At 44.1% G+C, this 23,860-nt stretch overlaps 2 protein-coding genes and 1 long non-coding RNA gene across 3 annotated transcripts in view; 1 reads left to right on the forward strand and 2 right to left on the reverse strand.

Moving 5' to 3' along the window:
• RAI14 (retinoic acid induced 14) overlaps nt 1–6,649 on the forward strand; it is a 71,487-nt gene extending 64,838 nt beyond the window's left edge. Inside the window, exons 14-17 of the mRNA XM_088532105.1 lie at nt 216–1,724; nt 2,738–2,887; nt 4,360–4,425; nt 4,651–6,649. Of these exons, the coding sequence (XP_088388231.1) occupies nt 216–1,724; nt 2,738–2,887; nt 4,360–4,425; nt 4,651–4,728 (1,803 nt within the window). The 3' untranslated portion in view covers nt 4,729–6,649. The remainder of the gene's footprint in view (nt 1–215; nt 1,725–2,737; nt 2,888–4,359; nt 4,426–4,650) is intronic.
• Nucleotides 1–23,860, reverse strand: part of LOC148593136 (uncharacterized) — a 396,995-nt gene that overhangs the window by 6,898 nt on the left and 366,237 nt on the right. The window lies entirely within an intron of this gene.
• RAD1 (RAD1 checkpoint DNA exonuclease) lies at nt 19,678–23,835 on the reverse strand. Its single transcript, XM_010212220.2, has 5 exons — nt 23,629–23,835; nt 22,987–23,095; nt 21,977–22,235; nt 20,228–20,326; nt 19,678–19,921 (listed from the first exon to the last, which is right to left on the reverse strand). Exons 1-5 carry the CDS (start codon nt 23,821–23,823, stop codon nt 19,741–19,743), a joined length of 843 nt encoding a protein of 280 aa, XP_010210522.2. The 5' UTR covers nt 23,824–23,835; the 3' UTR covers nt 19,678–19,740.

Genomic DNA, 23,860 nt, shown 5'->3' on the forward strand with positions numbered 1-23,860 from the left:
GCTTTCAAAGGAGCTTGGTATTTACTGCTTCCTTTGACTGTAGATGTCTAAATGGGAGCAGATGGATTCTGAGTTATTCTAAAAAATTATCCTATGGTGCTTTAATAGCTCTTCTCTGCCCAATGTTGCAAGAGTTCCTTGCTTATTTCTCTTGAAATGAATATGATCACACATTTGTTTTTATCATGCAATTGTTTGGGTTTCTTTTTATACAGGAAAGAACACCTAAAGAAACAGATTCTACCATAGATTATTTTCATTCAACCCAAACAGAGTTTGATCAAACAGCAGATACACAAAGTGAGTTTTCAGCTCAGGAGCTGAAGTCTTCATTAAATGCCACCCAAATTCAAGAAAAGACAGCAAGCCCCAGTGAAGTAAAAATAAAATATCTCCAGGAAGATTTAAAGGATGCGCAGAGGAAATTAGAGAATTCTGAAGCCAAAAGAAGACACTTAGAGGCTCAGGTCCAGTCTAGAGTCCCAGACATAGATCATTTAAATAGCACAGACTTTTCAGAAAATGGCTCTGATCTTAACCTAAAGCTCCAAGAAACTCAAAACAGGTATGAGGAAGCAGTGAATGAGGTTTTGAATGTACAAAGGCAAATGAAACTGGGTCTTATTTCCTCTGAAAGCGAAGAAACCAGTTCTGACCTGAGTAGGTTGAAGGTTACATGCGAAGAATTTGAAATGCTTAAGCAAGAGTTGAAGAGAGCATTGGAGGAAAATGAAAGACAGAAAGAGAAAGTGAGAGAGCTGCAGAAAAAGTTTGAAGAAAGAGAACAGAATGTGCCAATGTCTGTGGAAGAATGTGAGGAGATAAAGAATACCTATTGTTCGGTTATTGACAACATTAACCAAGAGAAAGCTTTGCTGATTGAGAAATACAAAGAAGGGCAAGAGGAAATTAAAAGGCTGCAGGATAAGCTGGCAAATCAGACACAGTTGGAATCTAGTGCCCAAACTGGAGAAAGGAAAGAGGCCATGAGTAAAATGGTAGATGAGCTCAACAGACAACTTAGTGAGTTGTCTGAGTTATACAAAGAAGCACAAACAGAACTTGAAGATTACAGAAAGAGAAAAACTCTAGATGATATAGCTTTGGACTACATTCCTAGAGATGAGCATGAGAGACTGATGCAGATAACAACTTCCTTGAAATACAAAGCTGAGAATGAGTTGCTGGAAATGAAATCACAGTACACAAAAGTATTAGACGAAACAGAAGAACTAAAGCAACTGATAGACACTCAGAAACAAAATTCCATGCCAATTACTGAACACCATCAAATGATAAATGCACTCAGAATTACTTTAAAGGAAATGGAGGAAGAAGTAAATGAGCTCAGAGGACTGATTACCAGCAAGGAAAATGAAGTAAGACACCTGCAGAAGGAACTGCTGGAAGAAAAAGCTGCAGTTAATGAAGCAATGGTACCGAGGTCTACCTATGAAAAAGTTCAATCTTCATTAGAAGGTGAAGTTAGTATTTTGTCATCCAAACTGAAGGAGGTAATCAAGGAGAAGGAAAATGTGTCCTTAGATGTCATACAACTGAGAAATGAAGTTTTGCATTTGAAAGGAGAGAAAGAAGGTATGCATACTCTGCTTGCAGCAAAGGAACGGGAAGTAACTGGACTTCAACAAAAGTACCATCAAACTCAAGAAGAGCTTCTTGAAATGAAAAGTTCATCAAAAATAGAAGAGGATAAAGATAAAAAGGTTAGTGTTTCACTACAGAGGAGGAGTCATACGTGAGCTCAGACTGCAAGACAATTTGGGTGGTGAATGGGTGACCTAATGCACTTTATTGGGTAAAGTGCCACAGAATGAAGTAATTTTTGAGTTTGTTTGTCCCTCTAACAATTCAGATACCGTAGTCCCATCTTTCACTTCTTAAAACAAAAGATTTTATTCAACATGTTTGACTTTATACCTGCTTTCCTCTCCTGTGGAGGTGTACATGATCTTTCAATTTTTCTCTTAAAATCAGCTCAGGTTGGTTTCACAATATTCAGGCAACTGAGGATTTACAGCAGGGAGAGGCCAATAAGGAGACATGTGAAAATAAAGAATTAGAAAGGAGCAAAAATTCACCCTTCTGAGTTTACTGAAGCACTTGGACATCTGCATGCTTTCTAGCAAGTCTGTCACTACAAATTTATTTTACAAAAGCTGTGTATTGTACTGATTGTGGATAACTGATCTAGATTTGTCATGTTCATCCTGTGTTCAGAGGCGGCGTCAGTAAATACAACTCTTGTAAATGGAGATGGCTTTCAGAACACAGAATTCACTTTGAATGACAGGGCTAGAGGCAGACAGGTAAGCTGGCAGCAAGGAGCTGTGCTGGAAGAGAGGGATCAAGAGGTCTTTGGGCCAGGAACGTCATTCATTAATGTGGGAGGTGCAGTTTACCTGCAGACATCCTTGCTCTTGTGGAAAGCCAGACCGGTGAGCTGCTGCTTGGGGAGAAGTGTGAAGCCTGTCTTCGAGGTTGGGAGAAGGCTCTGCAGAGCCTGGATTGTTCCTGTGCAGCGCTGAGCACATCGCCGACCGGACAGTGAGTTGCAGCAGAGGAGCACTGTAACTCTTTTCTCACATAATGTCCTTGCTTGGCCACTGAGTTTTCATCTTTTTTTTTCTTTTCTGACTCCTAGAGATGCCCCAGATGACACCTGCGAGAACAGTGTGCCTTGCAGCTTTTCATGAGAACCTGTTTTTCCCCTCCCTAGATCAGTGAGATGTCCAAGGAGATTACCAAATTAAAAGAAGCATTGAACAGCCTCTCTCAACTTTCCTACTCGACCAGTGCCCCCAAAAGACAAAGCCAGCAGCTGGAGGCTTTGCAGCAACAAGTGAAGCAATTGCAAAACCAACTGACTGTAAGTGTCATCATTCATAAAACCACCATTATTCCCAGTTCTCGTGAGAAGTGCGGGACTTTCCTGACTGCACTTGAGCAATGCCAAGAAAAGGAAGTTTTATCCAGAAATACTGTAGTGGTCTGAAACATTTTTAAGGAATCCACGTGTTATTTCAGAATTGTTGTTAAGAAATAAAGTCTAACTGAAGAAAGCTGCTGTCCCCAATATATTGCTCCAGATCAATAGTTAATGTGCTTGAGGGAGAGTGTGGTGGCCAGTCCTGCTGCTGGGACTCTGACTGGTGAAATATACAGCCAGAGGACTCATGGATACAGTGGTTACAGACATTGGGTTTGTGAAACACAATCATAACACAATCAATTTAATCATAAGCTAAAGGTTTTTTTGTTACTTAAAGAAAAATAATTTTGACTAATAATTTTTTGAAGAAAATAGATGCTGAAGGCATGAACTGTCAAGTAAAACAGGTTCATCTGTTTTAGAGGAAGCACAGTTTATTCTCTGGATTTCTAAAGTGCATAATGTTTTAAGATAGTTGTTTATACACAAAAGGCCCAGTCTTTTAAGCAGGGCTGAGTCATAATAGCCATTTGCAAGAGCTTGCCTATCTAAAGAAGCATTTTAATGCACTGCAGAAAGTGAAGAGGAGGCACTTCCCACCAGAGGCATTTATTGAGAGCTCTTGAGTTACTCTGAAAGGAAAATTCCCAGCCCAGTGTGCTAAATGGCTTTCATGGTGTCCGCTTTCCTACCCTCCCCAACAGACAAAGGATTTAACAGCATACAGGCCAGTAAAATTCCCTTGCAGTGGAAGGAAAAAAAGAAATAAGTCGACAGTTGAACACTGTGTCCTGTTGGTGTGAAGGCCCATGGCTTTTTCTTGTGCCAATCCACAAAGTCCATAAAGTGCTTCCAGCTCCTGCTGCTCAAGGACAAGCAAAGTGGTGCGAAATGCAAAGATACAAAAAGACAGGAAAGTGGGTTGGATCTACAGCAGGACTGTTCAGTTCTTTCCTTTTGGTAGGCTTGCTTTCCAAACAGCTTCATGTCTATGCAGAGAGGTGGCTTTCAAGAAGTGGCAGTCTGTGATACAGGAAAGGAAGTTGCCTTCCCTTGTTTGAATATGTAGTTATTAGTCAAAGATTTTATGATTTAGACCTTTATACGCACCTTCCCTGCGCTGGGTTTCAGATGTAGTGTAGAATTCATTCCATGTTTTTGCAGCCCAGTGCTTCCTATAGTCCATGTCAGCTCAGTGTCTGGTTCACTAGGATGGGTAGAATTACGGGATTTCTGTGTGCTAGGCTTCCCAACATGCTGTGTTATGAGCGGACAGAAACACAATGCTGTCTCTGAGCTGGCTATCTGTATGTGCATAAGAGACTATTTTACCCCTTGCAGTTTCCATGTAGTGTTTTCAAGTGAGCGATTCTGAATGCTCCATGACTTTCTGTCTAACTGTCTTCTAGGAAACGAAGAAACAACATCAGGAAATTGTCTCAGTTTACCGGATGCATCTTCTCTATGCTGTGCAGGTATGACTGTATGTTATCAGGTAGGCAGTATTGGTATTTTAGCAAAATATGTTTCTTCTGCAGATATTAAGAACGTCCCTTGATAGTCTGACTATTTAAGCAAAAATTTAAAGCAACTTTCCCTTGGGAAACTGATATACTAATATATCTTTAAAATAGCAAGTCTTCTTAAGGAGTAGAGAGGTGTTTGAATTTAATTCTTTTTTTCCTTCTTCTCTTGTCTAGGGTCAAATGGATGAAGATGTCCAGAAAGTGCTTAAACAAATTCTATCAATGTGCAAAAGCCAATCACAGAAAAAGTAAACAAAAAACAAACACAACTCCCCATTTTTATTAATCCAGATATGGGTGTTTATCTAGATTTGCCTTAACATAAGATTTACAATGGCAATTTGCTGCTTTTTCTTTCTGTTGTGCTGTTTGTGAGGTGGATTTATCCATCTGTACCATTTTTCATGTGTATTGCATGTGCAATAACAAACACATACCTGCTTTTCATATCCAAAATACAAGTATGTCTTCAAACTTGTTACTTAGGCCACTCCGTGTCATGTTGATCCTGAAAGTACTTTGTAGCTTTCTCCAAGAGAGGAAGGCTAATCTGGATGAGAGCACTCATATCGTCTGGGTAAAGGTGAAATTCTCCGTGAGGTCTCCTATACTATTTATAAGCTGCATCTTATTAGTGGGGATTTTAATTGCTAGGTGTTGTGGGTCTCAGATTCTTGACATTTTGCTATATTCAGTCTTTGGCAGAGCAGAGTTTGGGCAGCATTGCAGCAACGAGCAGAGGTAGATATTTATGGTGAGCCAGAACATCAAGCAGCTACACTTTATATTATTTAAGATTAATAAGGTGGCTGTCCCAATCCATCCAATGCACTGAGTATGCAGAAATCATACCATGCTTCCTAGTTTCCCTGATCTGCCTGTAGTAGAACTAAACTATTTCAAAAGGTAAAATCATCAGTTTATTGAAGTTCTGTACAAAGCAGAACAGAAAAGTCTGTACAAACCACCCTTTATGATAGGTTTAGCTATCTATGCAAATGTTGGCCATGAAGCTCAGGAACAAAACCAGAACATATACTTCAGACAAGGGATTCTAGTGAACACAGGATGTTTACAGTGAACGTCAATGCCTCGAACTTCCTAACCTCACTTTTGTAAAGATCTTCTCTTCAGTATATTTTTATTGGCCCTCTAATGAATTTTTTGTAACTAAACCATTTTTTCTACATAATATTTGCATTAAGCTTATTAACAAATATTTTTAGGTAACTGTGTTTTAGAGAGTTTCTTTATATACCCCCAAGTATTTGGTAATAGTGAAGCATAGTGAAGTGCTTTCAGCTTGAAAAAATCTGTACCAAATAATAGAACTGCCTGTCAACATGGCCCAAGGCAGTAAAGTGTAAAATACAGTTCAGCCCCCTGTTTCAACACATGTAGAAATGATTGGTAGAGAACAGCAAAAGCTGTCCAAAATTTCTACATGTTCCTTGTAGAGGCTGTGGGCATCAATAGAGCCTTTGTCAGCATTTTTAAATTTAGAGGTCAAAAAAAGAATGTGTGATGTGGTATAGTATAAAACTGTGGAAGAGTATTTCTAAGTACATGCTGCACTTGAGGGTACAACCATTCTAACTAGCTTGCGGCTTCACTATGTTGTTTGTTTCATTCCTCTTAGCAAATATGTCTCTAATAGAGAAATCTCCAGGGCTATATAATCTATGAAGTTTGTATAGAGTCGTAATATGACAAGTCAGCCATGCCTCAGGCTGACTGAACTCATAGTGCACTTAGATAATTCCTAACCCTGGAAAAACTGAAATGGATTTTAAAAACACAAACAAGAAATATTTCTTTGCATCAGTTTGACTTTGGTGTTACTTTTCTTGGGTAGTTTAACTAATACCTGCTAATTATGAACAGTATTTTGTAGTTAGATGGTTTTGAAAATGCTCCAAAGAAATGTGAAAAGACTTGCTGCAGCACTTAAAACAACAAATTTTTAAGCATGTTAATGCTGCAAAGTATGAAACTTGATGAATCATTTTGTAGGTTGCCTGATGGATTTAGTCTTCTACTTTGTTTTGGTTTGTATATTTATTACAATTATATTTGTGGAATATTGAAAATTATACACTACAGCATAGCAATTTCTTTATATGTAATTTACAAGTTTTCCTTATGCAGCAAATAAACTATTTGCAGTTTTTTTTCATCTTTGTTCTTTTTGTACATTCAATTTTGGTTTGTATTAAGGGAAGTCTTGTTCCATTGTTTTGGTGTGGCTCAAGTATGTTCTGAATCCCATGTGTAGATTACATGTGTAGGAGGTCTTTCTCCTAAAAATTGGAACTTGTTTTTTTAACTTTCTTGATCTGATGGCTAGAATAGAACCCCTCTAAATCCTATGTTTAAATCCTGAGTTTTGCAAATCATGCCATATGTCTAATAAGTCCAGAGCCATTTCTCAAGTGAACATTTTGCTAGAAATAATGGAGTTTTTCATGCAGCTGTGGGTACATCTCAGCAAAGTTTAAGCTACCCCGGTCCAGCACCACAGATAGGGGTGGCTCCACACTTCCCAGAACTGCAGCTTTTTAGTACTTAGCACTTTACTCCATGCACAGAAAACCACAGTGAAGATGTATATGCATGTGTGTATACATGTATATATGCATGTATATACATATATATAATCCTCTGTAAACTGTGAACTACTTATATAGTCCCATTGCCTTTTATCATCTCTCATTCCCCTGAGTTTTATTTAAAAATAGTTTTTAGTCACTTGTTTGCTGAAACCTTTCTGTTTCAGGACAGAACACATTCCTGGCAGGAAATGAACCTCTCTTGGTGACATCCTGCCAGTCAGTAGCTTTTAGCCTCTTGTAAAAAGTTTCTGTAAGCTGCTCGGTATGGGGTTTCCTTTGAAGAATCATAGAATCACAGAATCCTTAAGGTTGGAAGGGACCTCTAGCGGTCATCTAGTCCAACCCCCCTGCACACGCAGGGTCACCTAGAGCACGTGGCACAGGACTGCGTCCAAGCGGGTTTTGAAGATCTCCGGAGAAGGAGACTCCACAACCTCTCTGGGCAGCCTGTTCCAGTGCTCCATCACCCTCACTGTTAAGAAAATTTCCTTAAGTTCCTGTGGAACTTTTGGTGTTTCAGTTTGTGGCCATTACCTCTAGTTCTGTCAGTGGCCACCACTGAAAAGAGACCAGCACCATCCTCTTCACTGCCTCCCTTGAGGTACTTACAGACACTGATCAGGTCCCCTCTCAGCCTTCTCTTCTCCAGGCTGAACAGGCCCAGCTCCCTCAGCCTCTCCCCATAGGGCAGATGTTCCAGGCCCCTGATCATCCTTGTGGCCCTGCGCTGGACTCTCTCCAGCAGCTCCACATCCCTCTTGTACTGTGGGGCCCAGAACTGGACACAATACTCCAGATGTGGCCTCACCAGGGCTGAGTAGAGGGGCAGGATCACCTCCTTCGACCTGCTGGAGACGCTCTTCTTAATGCACCCCAGGATCCCATTGGCCTTCTTAATCAAGAAGGCTGTTGACAAACTGGTGTGGGAAATTGCTGCCTGGTGAGATCACCTGGTAGGGTAGAGTTGAGTCACTTCAAGTTGTGGGTTAAGGATTTTATCACTAGCAGTTGCTGATGGATTAATAAGACCACAGAATGGCTCTTTTGTGCCACCACAGGCATGGGCCTGCTGAGTTAGTGTCCCATGTCTGAATTGCCATTTGTTTTGCATGTGGGCTGGGTGCCAGCTCTGCTGCAGATGGGGGTATTTTAGGGGCAGACCGTGGTGCTCCGGCCTTTTAACCTTCAAAAAGTTGGTTGCTGCTGCATTCAGATGGAACTGCTTCCTGGGCACCACAAGTCTGGCAGACATTTAGTTCTGGCCTCCTGCCTGTGCAGGGACAGCAGCACGGCTCCTCTCCTGGGCAGCATTTTTTACAGCTGCATTTCTTTATTTTCTAAGCATGCAAGTACTGTGGAGGAACGATGTTCTCATCATTGAAGTCACTGTCAACAGTTCACACATGACAGAGGTTATTTGGTCTGGTTACCCAGTTAGACCTATCCCCATCTCACAAAGATATGTGAGAATAGTGATGAGTGGTGGCAAAAGACTTGAGAGGACTGAGATTCAAGAGGAGATACGTTTAGACCAGTGCTGAAGAGCTGAAGATCACCTTTTTTTTAAAGTGCTTTTGAAAGTGTGATTCCCTGTTAGCAGGTGTTCCCTTTTAGCCATCACAGACTCTCTTTTGCCGGACAGGTAGGCATGAGAAAATGATGGACAAGGCCATGGTGCAGGAGGTTGGATGGATGCTGCGTTGTGCACAGGGAGGTGTGTACGGCCACAATATGCTGCTCTGGAAGGTGAGTGAAGCCGACCGTGCCTCCTGCGGTCGGTGAAATGCTGTCGCGCTGTTTTCACCGTGCGCTGACTCAGCCCCCGTCTGCAGGCAAAACACTCGGTCTCCAGGCCACCTGCCCATTGACCAGGACTTGGCATGCCTACTAGCTGTCCAAAGCACTGTGCCTATTGCTGGACAGGCCAAACGTGAGAAGAAACTCCAAACACTGGAGGATGTTGCTGTTTGCAGGTTCTTGTGGTGGCTCATGTGACGGCAAATAGCCAAAGTATGAACTCGAGGTTCGCTGACCCTCCTGGGTGAGCCTGGCTGCCTAAGCGTGTCCCACACTAGCAGGACAGTGTGATACAGTTAGGTGGTTGTCCTTCTCCGTTCAGAAACCCTTTCCTTTGTTCTGGGAAGGAACTGATGTGGAAAGGAACTCTTCGTTACTGCTGTTGGTATTTCCCCTCACAGGGCCAAGGTTCCTTATGCAAGAAAATGAAAATGATCTTTAACCCCCATGCAAATGCTTGTGGTAAGTTTTTATCTGCACAGTCTGTTTTCTTGAGGGCCGAAAGCATCAGTAGTTTTCATTCCCCTGGAACTGGCTTACCGAAGAAATAGGAGATTTGGGATAAAAAACATGTTGCCAGTTTCTTCAGGTACCTCATGTACCGAGGTAAGGGGCAAGTATTTCCCCAAGCTGGATTTACAAAGCAACTCCATGAAGGCAGAAAGCCCTGTTGGGCTTCCCTTCTGCTGTTCCTCAAGCTGTTCAACAAAGTGGCAACATCCTGCGTATCGGCACAGGACAGCAAAAGCCAAAGGAAGGCCGAGCTGCCATATGCTGCAGTAAACCAGAACATACTGCCCCAGGAGGAGCAACGAAGAGAGCCAGCAGAAAAGCTGGCTGGAAATCACTTGGCAGATACAGCGTCACTATGGGGAGCTGTAATGTAGCTTTAAAGCTCACATCACATTTTGTGTGTTTTCCAGAGAAATGGATGTCTGCCTGGGGAGAGGAGGTAGATGGTGTGCGATTTCACTGCTGTGAGTGTTTCAGGGCTAAATAAAAACTCGTTGCTGTGTGTACGCCGTGTGCAGGCTATGAGAGCTGCCGGATGGGCTTTTTGGCATCAGGGTTGTCAGCCTGGAGCAAGCGGGATGAAGGATGTGCAGAGAGAGTGGAGACCCAGCGGGTGTGTGGAGAGAGCTGCTGTGGTGTCAGTGGAGCACAACTGTGCACCTGGGCCTCTGTGGCCGGTCTCCAGACAGGGCCCAGCTTGTGCCAGGCCAACCAGGGCATCTTGGGGCGTCCTCCACCCCAGCGCCAGCCTTCATACGAGGAACAGGCAGAAGGAAGGGTTGAAGGCAGAGACCCACGTGCTGTGGGGGGAATCGCCCGCGCAGGCCGCGTGGCCCAGGCTCCCTCACGCGGGCAGGCCCTCGTCCTGGAGCCGCCTTACGTGGTGATGGACTCTCAGAGCAGCAGTGGAGACAGACGTGATGAAACCCGGCGCAAATTCTGCAGGCGCAAGCATAACCCAGCAAATTCTTCCAAGCAAACTTGAACTGGTGCAGCTTTCCTAGGCCAGATCAGTGGTTTAAATCCTCTATTTGCTGTGGTTTCGGTCCACCTCGGGGAGTACTAAAAGTGCTCCGAGTTTAATATCAAGCCTCGGTTCCAAAGTTAGCCCGAGTACCTTTCAGCTTTCATTGATAGCAAGGTTTTCTAGTTTTCCTGCCTGGGGCCACGGGGTATATTTGTGGGTGCAAGCCAGCCTGCCGTGAAATGTTCCGCAGAAGGGAAGTTTCCAAATTATTTTCCAAATCCCTCCTTACTTCTCCCCTATTTGGATCATTTGCTGATCTGTTGGAAAACAAGTAACTGAGATGATTTGAAAGAAAGTAGCAGAGATGCTGAATCGAGTTGAACCAATTTTATTTTGTTTTTGTGCCCTTTCTAAGAATAGCAACAAACCTTTTCCTTTTTACAAACATTAACCGCTCTAGCCGTGAAATCTTATACGGTGGTAAACTGCAGCTGAAGTAAGTTCCAATTCCTGTTTTAAGAGCTTTCTCCTTGTTTGAAGAGGCCCAAGTTGTGATTTCTGCAGCTATAGGAAGCTGCAGCTGCCGATGCTGCAGCTGGCGGCGGGTGGAGAGCGTTGCCGCTTGTCACTGTGACGAGTTTCCCACATCATGGTGGCAGGTGACAACGTGTTTCGGAGGAGGGGATGGCAGCAGGATGGCGGCAGGGTCACAAAACCACGTGTTGCCCACATAAAGCTGCTCTGATGGAGCGTCTTGTCCCCCTGCACAAGCGGAGGAGGCTGGTGCTTCTCATGCTCACCATGGCAGTCCCTGACAGCACCGGTGACTTTGGCAGGGTCTGCTCTGTGACAGAGCCTACGGCTCCTCCGGCGAGTTAAGGCGACACGTCCGTCACTGTGTGCAAACCTTTGGCTGCCCTGACGGACTCTCTATTTAATGAGCTTAACACAGGTTTTTACAGAATCATCAGATTTCAGGGTATTATTGTAAAAGCCTGCCTGAATGCCGGTCTGCGCGCATTCACGGTGTTGGCCCTCCTTGTGCATTTTCCAACAGCCTGAAATGCTCAGACGGTTGGTAATGAGGCCTCCTACCAGCAGCTGGAGATTGGAAACAGGCGTCACATCTCGGTGACTTCATCCCCCCCAAGGCGCACGGGGCCAGAGCCCGTCTTCCCGGCATTCCGGCAGGCGCACATCAGCTCCTGACCACGGAGAGGTATTCCTGAAGGAAGAGCCTAGGGAAGAAGGGGGGAGCTGGATTAAGACACGCTTTCTGCTAGGAAGAAAGTAAGGGAGGGACGTCATGCAAGCAGCGTTAGCAGAGTCCTTGCCAAAGAAGCGGCCGCCTGGCAGAGCTGGGCAGAGGCTGCAGGGCCGGCGGGCAGGTCCCGTGCAGGGGAACTCCCATGGGGCAGCGCTCCTCCTGCGAGCCCTGCACCGCGTGGGGGACTCGCACGTGGGGCCGCCCCGCGCTGCCCTCGCGGCTCTTCACTCTGCTGCCGCGTGAAGAAGTCACGTCGCTGCCTTGCTCACGGTGCTGGAGACGTTGGCAGAGTCTCCTAGGCAGGTGCTTTGGCTCAGGGGGTCTCTGGCAGCACATCCTCCTGCAGACATCTGCATCATTAGAGCTCTGCATGATGGCCCAGCCGGGAGAGCCCGGGCCGTAGCTCATAGTATCCCCAGCACTTTCTGCTCGTTGCTCCTTTGGTCCCCAGGCTTTCCTCGGGGGTGCCCAGGAGCACCACTGCAACGTGCCCTGTAGCGGTCTGTGTCCTTGGGCATCCCTCGGATCTCCAAGCAGGCGGAGGCAGAGACAACAGTAAGTGCAGGAAAAGCTCTGACGAGTGAAGCACCTTGATTCTTCCCCTGATGCTGCAAAGCAATCCCTGCACTGTACTGGCACTTATATGCATGCACAGACATATCTGTCATCTAATTACATTAATACAGGGTTTATTTGAGCTGTCCAGTTTTCTGTGGCTTGTCTGTGAGAACCAGCATCCAGCAAAGCAATTTCAGCTTCTGGGTTCTTTTCGGACCAGTCCTGCAAATTTAACCATTTGGATCCAAGGTTTTTCAAGCACTTGAGTATCATCAGTCCGATGTTTAAATGGTGAAATTTTTAGCTCTCCTCTAAAAGCAAACATGGAAAGCAGTCCAGGTGAATGAAGCCATAGGAGTGGCTCTTTTTCCCAAGGGAGCTAGCAGAGCTGCAGGGATCTGTAGACATCTTCAGACAGCTGTTTCTATGCCCCAGCCCCATGCAAAGGGGAGGCAAAATAGCTGTTCCCCAGTCACAGAGATAGTGGTCAAGGTGGAAGAGAAGGGAGATGTGCGCCAGAAAACACAACAAGGAGTAGCAAGCAGCTCACTCCAAAGGTGCCTGAAGGTGGTTTTAGAGGACTCGGAAGCTTTCCTGGTCTGATATGTTTGTGGGAAAAGATTGCATCTAGCATCAGTCTTACCGTTCAACGGGAGCGAGGAAATCAGGCCGGAGCCCTGCTCCTTGGGGAGAGGAGGAGAGGGAAGCCAGACCCGCCTGTATTCCTGCAGGTATCCCTGCAGCCTCGCGCTTCCACAGGTGGGCTCCCACCTCTCCTTCCTTGGTGATTCCTATTCCAAACAGGGTTTTGTCACCTTATCTGTAGTCTATTCATTTAAAATAATAATTTAAGAAGGGGTGCCATCTCTTGCGACAGGCTTCCAACAGACCAGCGTGGCCTGAGGTCCTGCATCCTTATGAAAGACATTGTCAGAGCTCAGGAAATCAGCCCAAGAGCCCTCGGTGGGAGGCAGCGGCAGCCCTGGGAAGGGCCAAGAGGGTGCAAAAACAGGCCAGGAGCCCCAGGGTGGCAATAGCTTTCTGCTGTGTTGCACCTCGAGCGGGCTGAGAGACTAAGATCAGAGGTGGAGGAGATGAGTCCGTAACCGAGCAAAGGAACCGCTCTCACCACATGCAGAGTTTTGCTGTAGTCTGCATGTTGTCTCCTCTGGGGAAAGAAAAACATCTTCAGCACTATGTGCTGTGTTGCACCGACCCTAAGTAGTCCTTTCTCCAGAACATCTGCCTGAAGGCTGGGGAGCTGATCCAATGCGTCGCCCTCGCTCGAGTTATCTGTAGGCATGAGAAACTGGCACGGGCATTTGTCAGCCTTCCCAGCTACCTCATACTTCAAGGTCGGTATCTCACAGCTTCAGGTGAAGCACGTGAGAAACACCGGGAAATTACGAAATTAGCTTTGCAAGTTCAGGCTTGCAAGAAGGCATTGCAGGATGATGAAGTCACTACAAGTTACACGCATTGGTTTACAGATGTCTCAGAACAGGCCGAAGTCACCATATGGTGACTGCTCTTTTCCACGTGCAAGCAAGGCTTTAGTCACTGGAGTCACATTAAGCTGTGACTGGTTTTGTTCTATGGGAGGTTTCTGAGAGGAGCTGCAGGCAGTGAAGCTTGGCCGTTGCTTTGATCTCTGTATTTGGAGAAAATCCTGCAGCGAGAGCAGGGCTACCAGGGTTGGGTATGTGCACACCTGGGCAGGGAGGCTGCCGGTGCGCTGCGGGCCTGAGACAGTTTTCCCAGGGCTGCTATTTCTGCACAAATAAGGAAGTTCTGATTAGTATAAGCCAGAATCCATATCTTTCTTTCCCTCTCTCCTGCGAAATATGGCTTGTGAGGCTCTGTCATTTTCTCAGTGTTAGTCGCAGGGATGGTATGGATGGAGACCACGACCCTAATAAAGAGGGAGCAGCACAAAAACCTGATTGTCAAAGTCCCGCAGAAGCAGCATTGTGTTGAGCTCTGGATAGCTACTGGAGGAGCATTTATTTGTTCTGTATCAGCTGCTTAGGCATAGTGCAATGACCACGCAACTCGTGCCTGTGTGAGGAGGACGGAGGCCCGAAGTGGAGTGTGGAAGCCCAACATGGCACATGGGTCCAGTGCTCTCATCCCCAGCAGGGACATGAAGCCACACGGATACCGCTACAGGACCATCACAGGCAGTATCTCAGTTTCCCTTTCCCACTCCTGTTTCCCTGAAAAGCTTTTACCCGGGAGTGTTATGCAAGCTATGAAACGCTTGGCCGTGTAGTCTGCGTGATTTCTTAATGTATCATGTGTCTGTTTTGGGTTTTGCTGTGGCTTGTGTTTCGTGCCAGGACATACATGCGCCACACAGGAGCCTGGAACACGCGGGGATTCCTGCAGGAATCGCTTGGCTCTCTGCAAGCTGGTGACTCCCCCGCTGCATCTGGGACGGGCTCGTGGTCTCTGTAAAGCTGAACCCAAATCCCTTGGCAGGGTTTTACTCTACAGCGTGATCTAGAATTACATGCATGTCTGGTAGATGCTTTCATGGGCTTCCTTATGCTGATGACTCTGTGTGCATCCGTCTTCTCCCGAGGCACCCAGCACAACAAACCTGCCCACTGTGCCATGGGCCTCTGCCTGCGGCTCCAGAGAAGAAGAGGGAGCAGTCAGGGACCCTGTGACTCCCTACAGCACTGCAGGGGCAGCACAGCTGGGCAGGCGCAGAACAAATATCCTTGCCCTGGAAAACACTTTGTTCTTAATATATATCTATTTTTTTTTTAATGACCAGTATTGATGCATATCTTCTTACCCTGCACTTCTTTTGTGCAATAAGTAATCAGAAGACACAGTGTCTTTGTGTGGTATGCAGCTGGTATGCAATAAAAGCCAAGCAAAGTGAATATCAAGATCAGAGCTACAAGCAGGACGTGTGATTTTAAGAGATGGGGACTAAGCTTCAGAACAGACTGCCAGGAGGCCCAGGGGACAGGCCAGTCTATCCCTTGACAAGGTCCTTTTTCCAAGAGTACTTGTTACTCGGAGGCAAGTGCAGAGATCTAACAACACAAGTGCTGAGATCTAACAACGCAAGAAGAACCACACGAAAAAGTCTGTGTGATACAGCTGCCCTCTCCTGGCCAAAAAAACAACTATGAAACTTGGTTATTGCTCTGCTTTCAGGCACAACACACTAAGACCTCGCTCCTTGCCTGCTGGGCAGGCTGGTAAGCAGTACCTGTGCTTCTCTCCGGAGTCATTTTTTTTAAAGGGGTAAAAATAGCTCACACTTTAAGATTTTGACAGTGGTTACGCATTTCCGGAAGAAGGTGATCCATCTAAAGATCCTGCAAGGTGAAAAAAATAGTGCAAGGATTGATGTCCCACCGGCTGTTTCCTGACGCCCCTGCACTGCTGTGCTCGAGCCCTCGCCTCGTCCATCACCCTGCAGCTGCTCAGCCCCATGCAGTGAGTTCAAGTTAGCAACTATTTTTCTGGGATCAGAAACATAAACAGTACAAATAAATAGCTTTAAATTCTGGTGGGGCTAGAAATCTGCCTTGAAAATATTCAGCATAGGCCCAGCCCCAAGAATATATTTTTGTAACTAGGATTTTGTGTATTTTCTGCTTTGAGAAAAGAGGCGACTGCGCGGTGATAACATCACTTGATTAGAACAATTGGAATTACCTGTCCCTTCATTGTCTAGGAAAATGCCCTTGTGCTTGTTTAGGGGGTCTCTGGTTCAGGCACGTTCCCTCAGTGCAGCCCTTGGGCAGACGGAGCGCGGCGGCCACTCGCACGGGGCTGCCCTGGGGCAGAGCTCACGCTGCTCCGGGGAGGAGCAGCACGTGGGAGCGACCCCTGAGCACGGAGCAGCATCTGGGGCAGGAAAAAGGGAGGTTTGGGGTTTGTGCAGCAAAGTGCTGCGGAAGGCAGCAACATACAGGAAAGTTGGGAGGCGACAGGGAATGAAAGGGTAGCACAGAGGCAGCGCCGCACTGCCCTGCAGGCTGCCAGTGCCCATGTTTCTTGGGTTTCATTACCAAAGGTAGCGCGTCATTCTGCCTGCAGTGGGACAATTTCAGTTCTGCCATTAAAAAAATACATCCAAACCAATAAACATTGCAAGATTTAACTTTCTAATTATCTGGCTGATAAAAAAGCCATCTCTTCATATTCAAAAACCGCAGCCACCCTTGGCGTGTGTATCGTTCCTGGGAGCCGGCCCCTGAGTGCTATGACAAAGTCCTAACAAGCAAGAGGTAAAGACTTCTTTGAGGAGAAAAGGGACCAGTTTTATATATGTATATAAATACTCTAATACTTCATAATCCTTTACGTGTTTGTTGTTAAAGCACTGCACGTGTCCTACGTGGAGCTTGGCACGTGCATATTTGGTGTCGAACACTGCATTTCCCAGCAGGCAGGTAAGGTGTACAATGAATTCCCTGTCGGGAATTTTGTGCCCAACAGGCCTTACAGATTCAAATAGTTTTTCTTCTGAAAGGCGCAACACACAATGAATACAGAAAAAGTGGGTTTCGTGGCCTGAAGAGCCAGGTTTCCCCAACAGCCAAAGATAGAGCAGCCTGGGAGTACCCACTCCACGTTGTGGCAATGCTGAGAGAAAGATGCTGGGTTCCAGCTCCCAGCTCCAGGGCACGTTAGTTTGAGCTACCAGTAAATTTGAGTACTTAGCTGTTCTCTATAAGTCAACACAGCTTGCTAAAATGAGTAATCATTAAACTCTCTAAAGACTTTTCATGCCTTGACTTTATCCAGAGCACTGATCATGGGTACTCAAACCCAAGAGTTCTGGGTAGCTGAAATATTGTATAGACCCTGAAATGACTGAAGTGTAAAATGCCTTTGTCAATCGAGTAAGAATGGGATATATTATTAGTACCTGCACTTGCTGCTCATGTGTGTCTTCCCTTTACTGGAGATTCATGGTGTTCTCCCACTTCTATTTTTCTCCTGAAGGAGATGGCTAGAACTAAAATGCAGTAGAGTGAAGGGGAAACGTTGTGCTGGAAGCTACTAACGACTGCATTTGAAAGGATGGGTCTGACAAGCAAATATATGTAGGGAGGATCTGATCTTTTAAAGAGTTTTTCTTGCAAACCCTCAATTTTTCTCCCTCAAAACCCACAGGCTTGCTTACTAGTATTTCAGGGGGAAAATATTCACCTTATATGAATCACGTTTCAGTTCAAGTGGACTGGATCTTCTTGCTGTTGCTGTTCCCACGAGAGCACTGTTTTGCCTGCAGATACAGATGCTCTGTACTGCGGGACTGTGAGGCCCTGTGCTTGTGACACACCACTTGCTTGTGGTGTTTAAGCTACTTCTCTGCCATTGTGTAATACAACATCTTGATACGTGTCATTCTTGTAGTAGCTGCCTTTTGGCACCCTCCTTCTGCAAGCCTTACTTTTGAAACAGTACTGAAGCTCTAGTGGATTCACGATGGGTTGCATAGCTGTTAGATTCACAAGTGAAACCTTTCTTTTTTCCTTGTATGTTTTTTCCTTTTTGAAAAAAGGCGCCTCCAACTAGCTCATTATTCAGTTTATAAAATCAAATAGCTCAAAGTCAAGAGATACCAAAGATACGATTGCTTATTCGGCCTTAATTCTGTCTCTGTAGTGTTTGCTGTAATCAGTCACAGATTCCTGTTTCAGTCATTGTATTAGATGGACACCACTTAAGCCATTGAAGCTGTTGACTTATAAGATCCCTGCTTTATTTGTTTTCAAAATTGGAAATTTTTTTTGTTGGAACAGGCTGCCCAGAGAGGTTGTGGAGTCTCCTTCTCTGGAGATCTTCCAAACCCGCTTGGACGCAGTCCTGTGCCACGTGCTCTAGGTGACCCTGCGTGTGCAGGGGGGTTGGACTAGATGACCTCTAGAGGTCCCTTCCAACCCTGAGCATTCTATGATTCTAAGTGAGCAGATTCTGAAATGTCCCTTCTGTGAGAGTATTAAGGAAAAAAAAAATCATGATCTAAATGATGCTTCTGCTGCAGGTTTCCCATTCTGCAAGGGGAACAGACTTAGGTACTGTTGGACCTGTGGGATATTTCACAGACCCACAGAATGGTTGAGGTTGGCAGGAACCTCTAGAGATCACCTAGTCCAGCCCCCCTGCTCCAGCAGGGACACCCAGAGAATATGACACAGGGTCACATCCAGGTGGGTTTTGAAGATCTCCAAAGAAGGAGATTTCATCTAATTCAGGGGTGGTTTGCAGAATTTAAGCAAATTATCAAGCCAGAAAGATGTACAACAGCCTTCCAGTCACTCTCTTAACATGCACCCCAGCAGGAGCCTTTAACTCGCGTCCCGCCTGGAGCAGCCCATACAGCGTGCAGAACTGCTGGCTGCTCAAGTCCTTCCTTCACTGCACAGTAACTTCCTGCTGCAGCCAAGGCCACCTCTATTCTTACCCACCTACAACCAGTTCACAAAAGTGGACAGTTACCACCTCACGCTTCTGAGTCTAGGTCTCTGTTTGGTCCTAGCATGTACAAATGTGCCTTGCATAAATCTTTCACATCTGTAATAACCCTTATTTGTGAAATGAAGAGTTCCTATCACTTACTGGTACTGTGCTGATTGCTCCAATTTCTTAGGATAGTCTTTCCATAATCACTGTAGGTAGATTACAGAATAAATTGTTAAAATTACCGTTTTAAGAAGTAATATGGTACATTTGAAGCCAATTACATAAAAGCACAAATGCTAAACCACAGCAATGTCCTAGAACAAAACACAAAGTAAGTTCAATACTCAGAAAAAAAACAAACGGAGAAAGTCACATGTTCAGTTCCATATTTATCTTGTCATCCAGGGGAGCAGTGAATAGCTCTTAACACTCAATAGTTGAAGATAGTAATTTGTAATTAATGTTTTTCACATTAATATTTAAATTAAGCTTGAAAAAATAAACAGTAATTGAGAATATTTTTAGCTATCTCTGTAAAGTCAAAGATCAAAGATCTGTAATTCTTTTTAAATATAAAATTTATTGCCATAAATGATCTACACAGGAAGGCAGTGAAAATGAATGGCTAAATGAGTTATTGACACGAACAAAAGGTGAACAATGATCAACAAAAGCATTTTTAACTCAAAATAAACCTGGAGGATTGGGTACTACTGGATTGTGCGGCAATCAGTTTGTGACATACAAACGCACTGCTTCCCAAGCGTGCAAGGCAGGACCTCATCTCCTGACAAGCACTGAAACTCAGCTACAATCCCAAACTGCAGGAATTACCCAGGGATCACTGACTCTCCAGATCACAACCCACAGCTGCAAGCTGGAGTATGGCTGTCTCCTGCAGTATCAGACTTCTTTCACTTTTATAACTATTTTTTCTGCGTAAAGGCCAAGAAACAATTGCATAAGAATACAAAAGAAATCTTCATACTTTTAATTCCATATTAAAACAACGCAGTATCAAATCTACCAGTCTTCGTAACTTTCGGTTCTATAAAAAATACATGATTTTATTTATAAATAAATAAAATATGGCCTTCAAAACATGGCTACTAGTCTGGTTCCGTAACATCCTCATCAGGGCAACAATAGTATTCTACAAAACAGATCTGCCCATCTTCATTCCTAATCATATATTGCAGTGAAAGAAATCCTCGAGTATCTGTCCGGATGGACACTTTACAAGACAGGGCTAGTGCCTTTGTAGATGGTTTAAGCAAAGAAATCTTGTATCTGCAAGGGTGGAAGGAAAAAAAAGTCATTAAAAAACATAGTACACAGAGAAGAGCTGAAACATTACTCCCAATTAATGCCATAAAGTTATGGAAAGCCAACTAGTAAGGCTACATTTTGCTCTCCTGGTAACACCCTTAGACAGACACTGTAATCACTGAGCTTTTGATCATAGACATAGGATTTTAATAGATGGGATTCCTGCACAAATGAAATGAGTATTTTTGTAATGAACAAAACGTTTTTAAACTTTCCATTGGGAATGTATGAGCTGCCGCAGAGGGCAGCGCTCACACAGTCACCAACCTGTTAGTCTGGGTCTGGTTACAGTGGAACGCTTCGATCAGATCCGAGTCCCGTGGATAGTCGAGATGCGCACTTCCAGCATTCCCAAAAGTGGATAACCTGCAAGGCAAAAGGCACCATCTAAAAATACCTCCTAGCAGCCCTATAAAAACTTGTCAGAAGTGGTCATCCCATTTATGTCTATGGCTGTTTTACAAAATGCTTTTGTTACCAAGCAAATGTTCACCAAATTACAAGAAATGGTGTTTTCTATCTCCAAAAGGGGAAAGAAGGATTATGGCAGAATGGGATAGGAAATGGAACAGGAAAAGGCTGATGCACTCCAAAGCCTGAGATTCCCTTAAGGCATCTGACAGTGGTTTCGCACAAAGCTGATTAATGAAAGTTTGGCTCTTGATCTTTAATAACACATCTTAGTCTCTATTTATAAACACTGAAAGTAAAAAAGTGCCCATTCTGCAGCATTAAGCTATAAAAGGAAAAACAATGGTGAAAATCCTAGAAATTCCACTTATTTTCTGCAACGCCTGAATTATTGATTTCAGCCAGTTGTACATGCACCCAAAGCCATTCAAGCCCTGGGAGATAATCCCAGTAAACAAAGGTGCTAAAGAAAAAATCATAATGAATTCAGACTCCATAGAGTGCATGGAAAACAAATTAATAGAAGTTGAATCTTACTTAGGCTAAGACCACAGCTCTCCAAATTACATAGTTTTCAGTTGCCAAGAGCACGAGGTTGAGCACTGACAAAAGTTAACATCAATCATTGAAAGAATATTCAGAGTATAGTGAAGAACAATACAGAATATAGCAGGTATTGAAGATATTTGTACTTTCAGCAGCCTCTCACAGGATGGAAAGTAGATAATAAGTAAGGGGTTAAATGCTAACAGAAATAGATTTTCTCAGGTAAAAAACAAATTTTTTGCTTTCTACAATCCACTTCACTGACATGCTATGCTGTCTTCCATAGCAACACACTGCCCTATTCTCATGGTAAGCTTGAATGATAACTGGCCCACAGAATCTGTCTGGAAGGCTCCACAATTAGAGATGCCAGAGCAATGTGACATACAACACTGAGTTATTATATGTCTGCCAAATTAGCCCAAATTTGCTTTAAAAGAAAATTCCTGGGCTGAATCAAGGGTCATTCATCATGGATCATCCCTCTTTATGGAGAAACTGTAAAATACCATGAGCAGAAAACAAATATATGTAGTTCTCTGTTCTGGTCCTCTGGTTATGGAGTCTCCTTCTCTGGAGATCTTCCAAACCCGCTTGGACGCAGTCCTGTGCCACGTGCTCTAGGTGACCCTGCGTGTGCAGGGGGGTTGGACTAGATGACCTCTAGAGGTCCCTTCCAGCCTTAAGCATTCTATGATTCTGTGATTATTTTGCAATGCTCTGACTTGAAACCACAGTTTGGTTTCACATGTTGCAGCAGATGTAAAACATGTGCTCTTTCGATGGCACAATCTGTCCCACACAGAAATGCTGTTGTCTCATTTGTTTCTATCTAACACACATAGCTAAACAATTTTTAAAAATATTTACGTTTGCTTTACTTCACTATGATAATTTGATTACATATTGTTATTTTTTTATATTCATTACAATTTCCTTAAAATAAACCAATGCTCTAAAACAGCTTCCCCCTATATATCCTAAAATTTCCAGTCCTTACCCACAGAAAGAAGAAAGGCCAAGTATGAATATTTACACTGGATGCAAAGCTTCTCCTACCTGAAATATGGTTTGTCCGGAGACATGGTAATCTGCAAGACTTCACTGGTCATATCCAGCTCAGCAAACGCTTCTCGTAACCCCTCTGACTGTAGGATAATTTTATTAACAACATTTGTGCTGCAGAAATCGAAGTCTAACAACTCCTCAGGTTCTTGAGTGTTAATTTTGCACACTGTCACCACTCCTCCTTCTTCTAAGAACAGCATCAAGGGATAGCCATAACCGCGATAACACATCCTAAGAGCTGTTGATGATCCTGAAAAAGGAAATGAAGCAGAGAGCTAGCGAGCACATCTCACCACTTTAGGAAACATAGGTGCTACCTGCATGTCAAACACATTAAATTAATTTATAATGCTTGGTCTAGACTCTCATATATTTACTCAGTATGCTCAGTCTTAACAACAGTCTTATCAACATAGCACAATCTTTTGCTATGTAAGCATAGCCTGGATGTTTGGGTCCCCCACATCATGGTGCAATTCAGCACCAGTTGACTGTCTAATCTTTTTAGGTCAGAGCCAGAACAAAACAGCAGAGAAAGGGGAGTTTCACAAATAGCTGCAATAATAGAACTGCTTCAGAAAACTCGTGTGCTATCACTCTGCTGCACACAACTATGCAGAGTATGGTTTTCTGAATTCCAGTTACTTTGCCATGAGAAAACATTTTTTGAACAACCAGCAAATTATAATTTTTTAAGCAAAATAATGCTAAAACTGTGCTTTTAAGCAAATGAATATATGAATGAGTCAATATTTGTATATGTAATTCCAAAATGAATTTCCCTGTCTCCATCACTGAAAGACATTAACACAAGGCACTTTATTTTTCTAATTCCCACACTCAATATAATACTTCATATCCTCACAACAAAATCAAAAACCCTCTATTCACTAGAAAAGCACGTGTAGAGGCACTTGAGAGGGTCCTCAGTTCAGCCCATGGCTAAGCACAGGTTTCACTATGCAATTACAAGAGACACACAAGGACAATTTTCATCATACCTGGCAAAGAACTTGCACCAAAAATAGTCAAGCAGTCAAGCAGAACAGCCAAATTGATCCGGAACATCACAGATTCCTCCTGAACAGTAAATTCTTGAAAAATTTCCGCCTATGAGAAAAAGAAAAGAGATGGTGAGAGAAAAGATTTTGGAATTAGTTTACAGCTTTTATTTCATTTTAAAGTCTTTATTTTCAGAGATCAATGCAATACAGGGTGATTTATAATGTAACGGAATTTCTCTTTAAAAAAAAAAAAAAAAAAAAGCTACAGGTCTCCATCCTTGAAAAAGTGTAAAATAAAATTAGGTCACAGTTTTAATGCCATACACATGGAAAATATAAACATTTATCTTTTATAGATTAAAAACAAGCCACAAATGTTAACGCCTACAGCCATCTGCTTCTGGATTATAGAAAGTTCAGGCATCTATATTTTAAATATATATATATGTATAGATGGACCCCTTTCCAGATCTAACAGAACCTCATAAGTGATTCGGTGCAGCTTGTTATAACAGTTATATTAAAACATTTTTCGAATGTTTTCAGGTTTCCAGCGGTCTCAAACCTTGTTCTTTTAAAGATATGCTCTGGAAACATAAAAGCCAGAGGATCCCACTGCCTCTGGCCGCAGCGCCGCACCTGGATGAAGGCGTTGGCCTGCAGGCACTTAGCGTCCTCCACCGTCACCTTGATGCCGTTGGCCGTGGCGAAGCAGCTCGCGTGGTCCTGGAAGTGCACGGCGCGCAGGAGGCTGGAGAGGTGGCGCGCGTTGTCCAGGCTCGCCGACAGCACGTAGCGCTCGCCGCTGCCGGGCGGCTGCGTGGAGAGCGGCATGGCTGGGCGCGCAACGGCGATGGCCGCGCAACGGCGC

This window comes from Tinamus guttatus, unplaced genomic scaffold (assembly GCF_059628265.1).
Source record: "Tinamus guttatus ecotype Peru unplaced genomic scaffold, ASM5962826v1 Tinamus_guttatus_pri_ptg000455l, whole genome shotgun sequence".
Lineage (NCBI taxonomy): Eukaryota > Metazoa > Chordata > Aves > Tinamiformes > Tinamidae > Tinamus > Tinamus guttatus.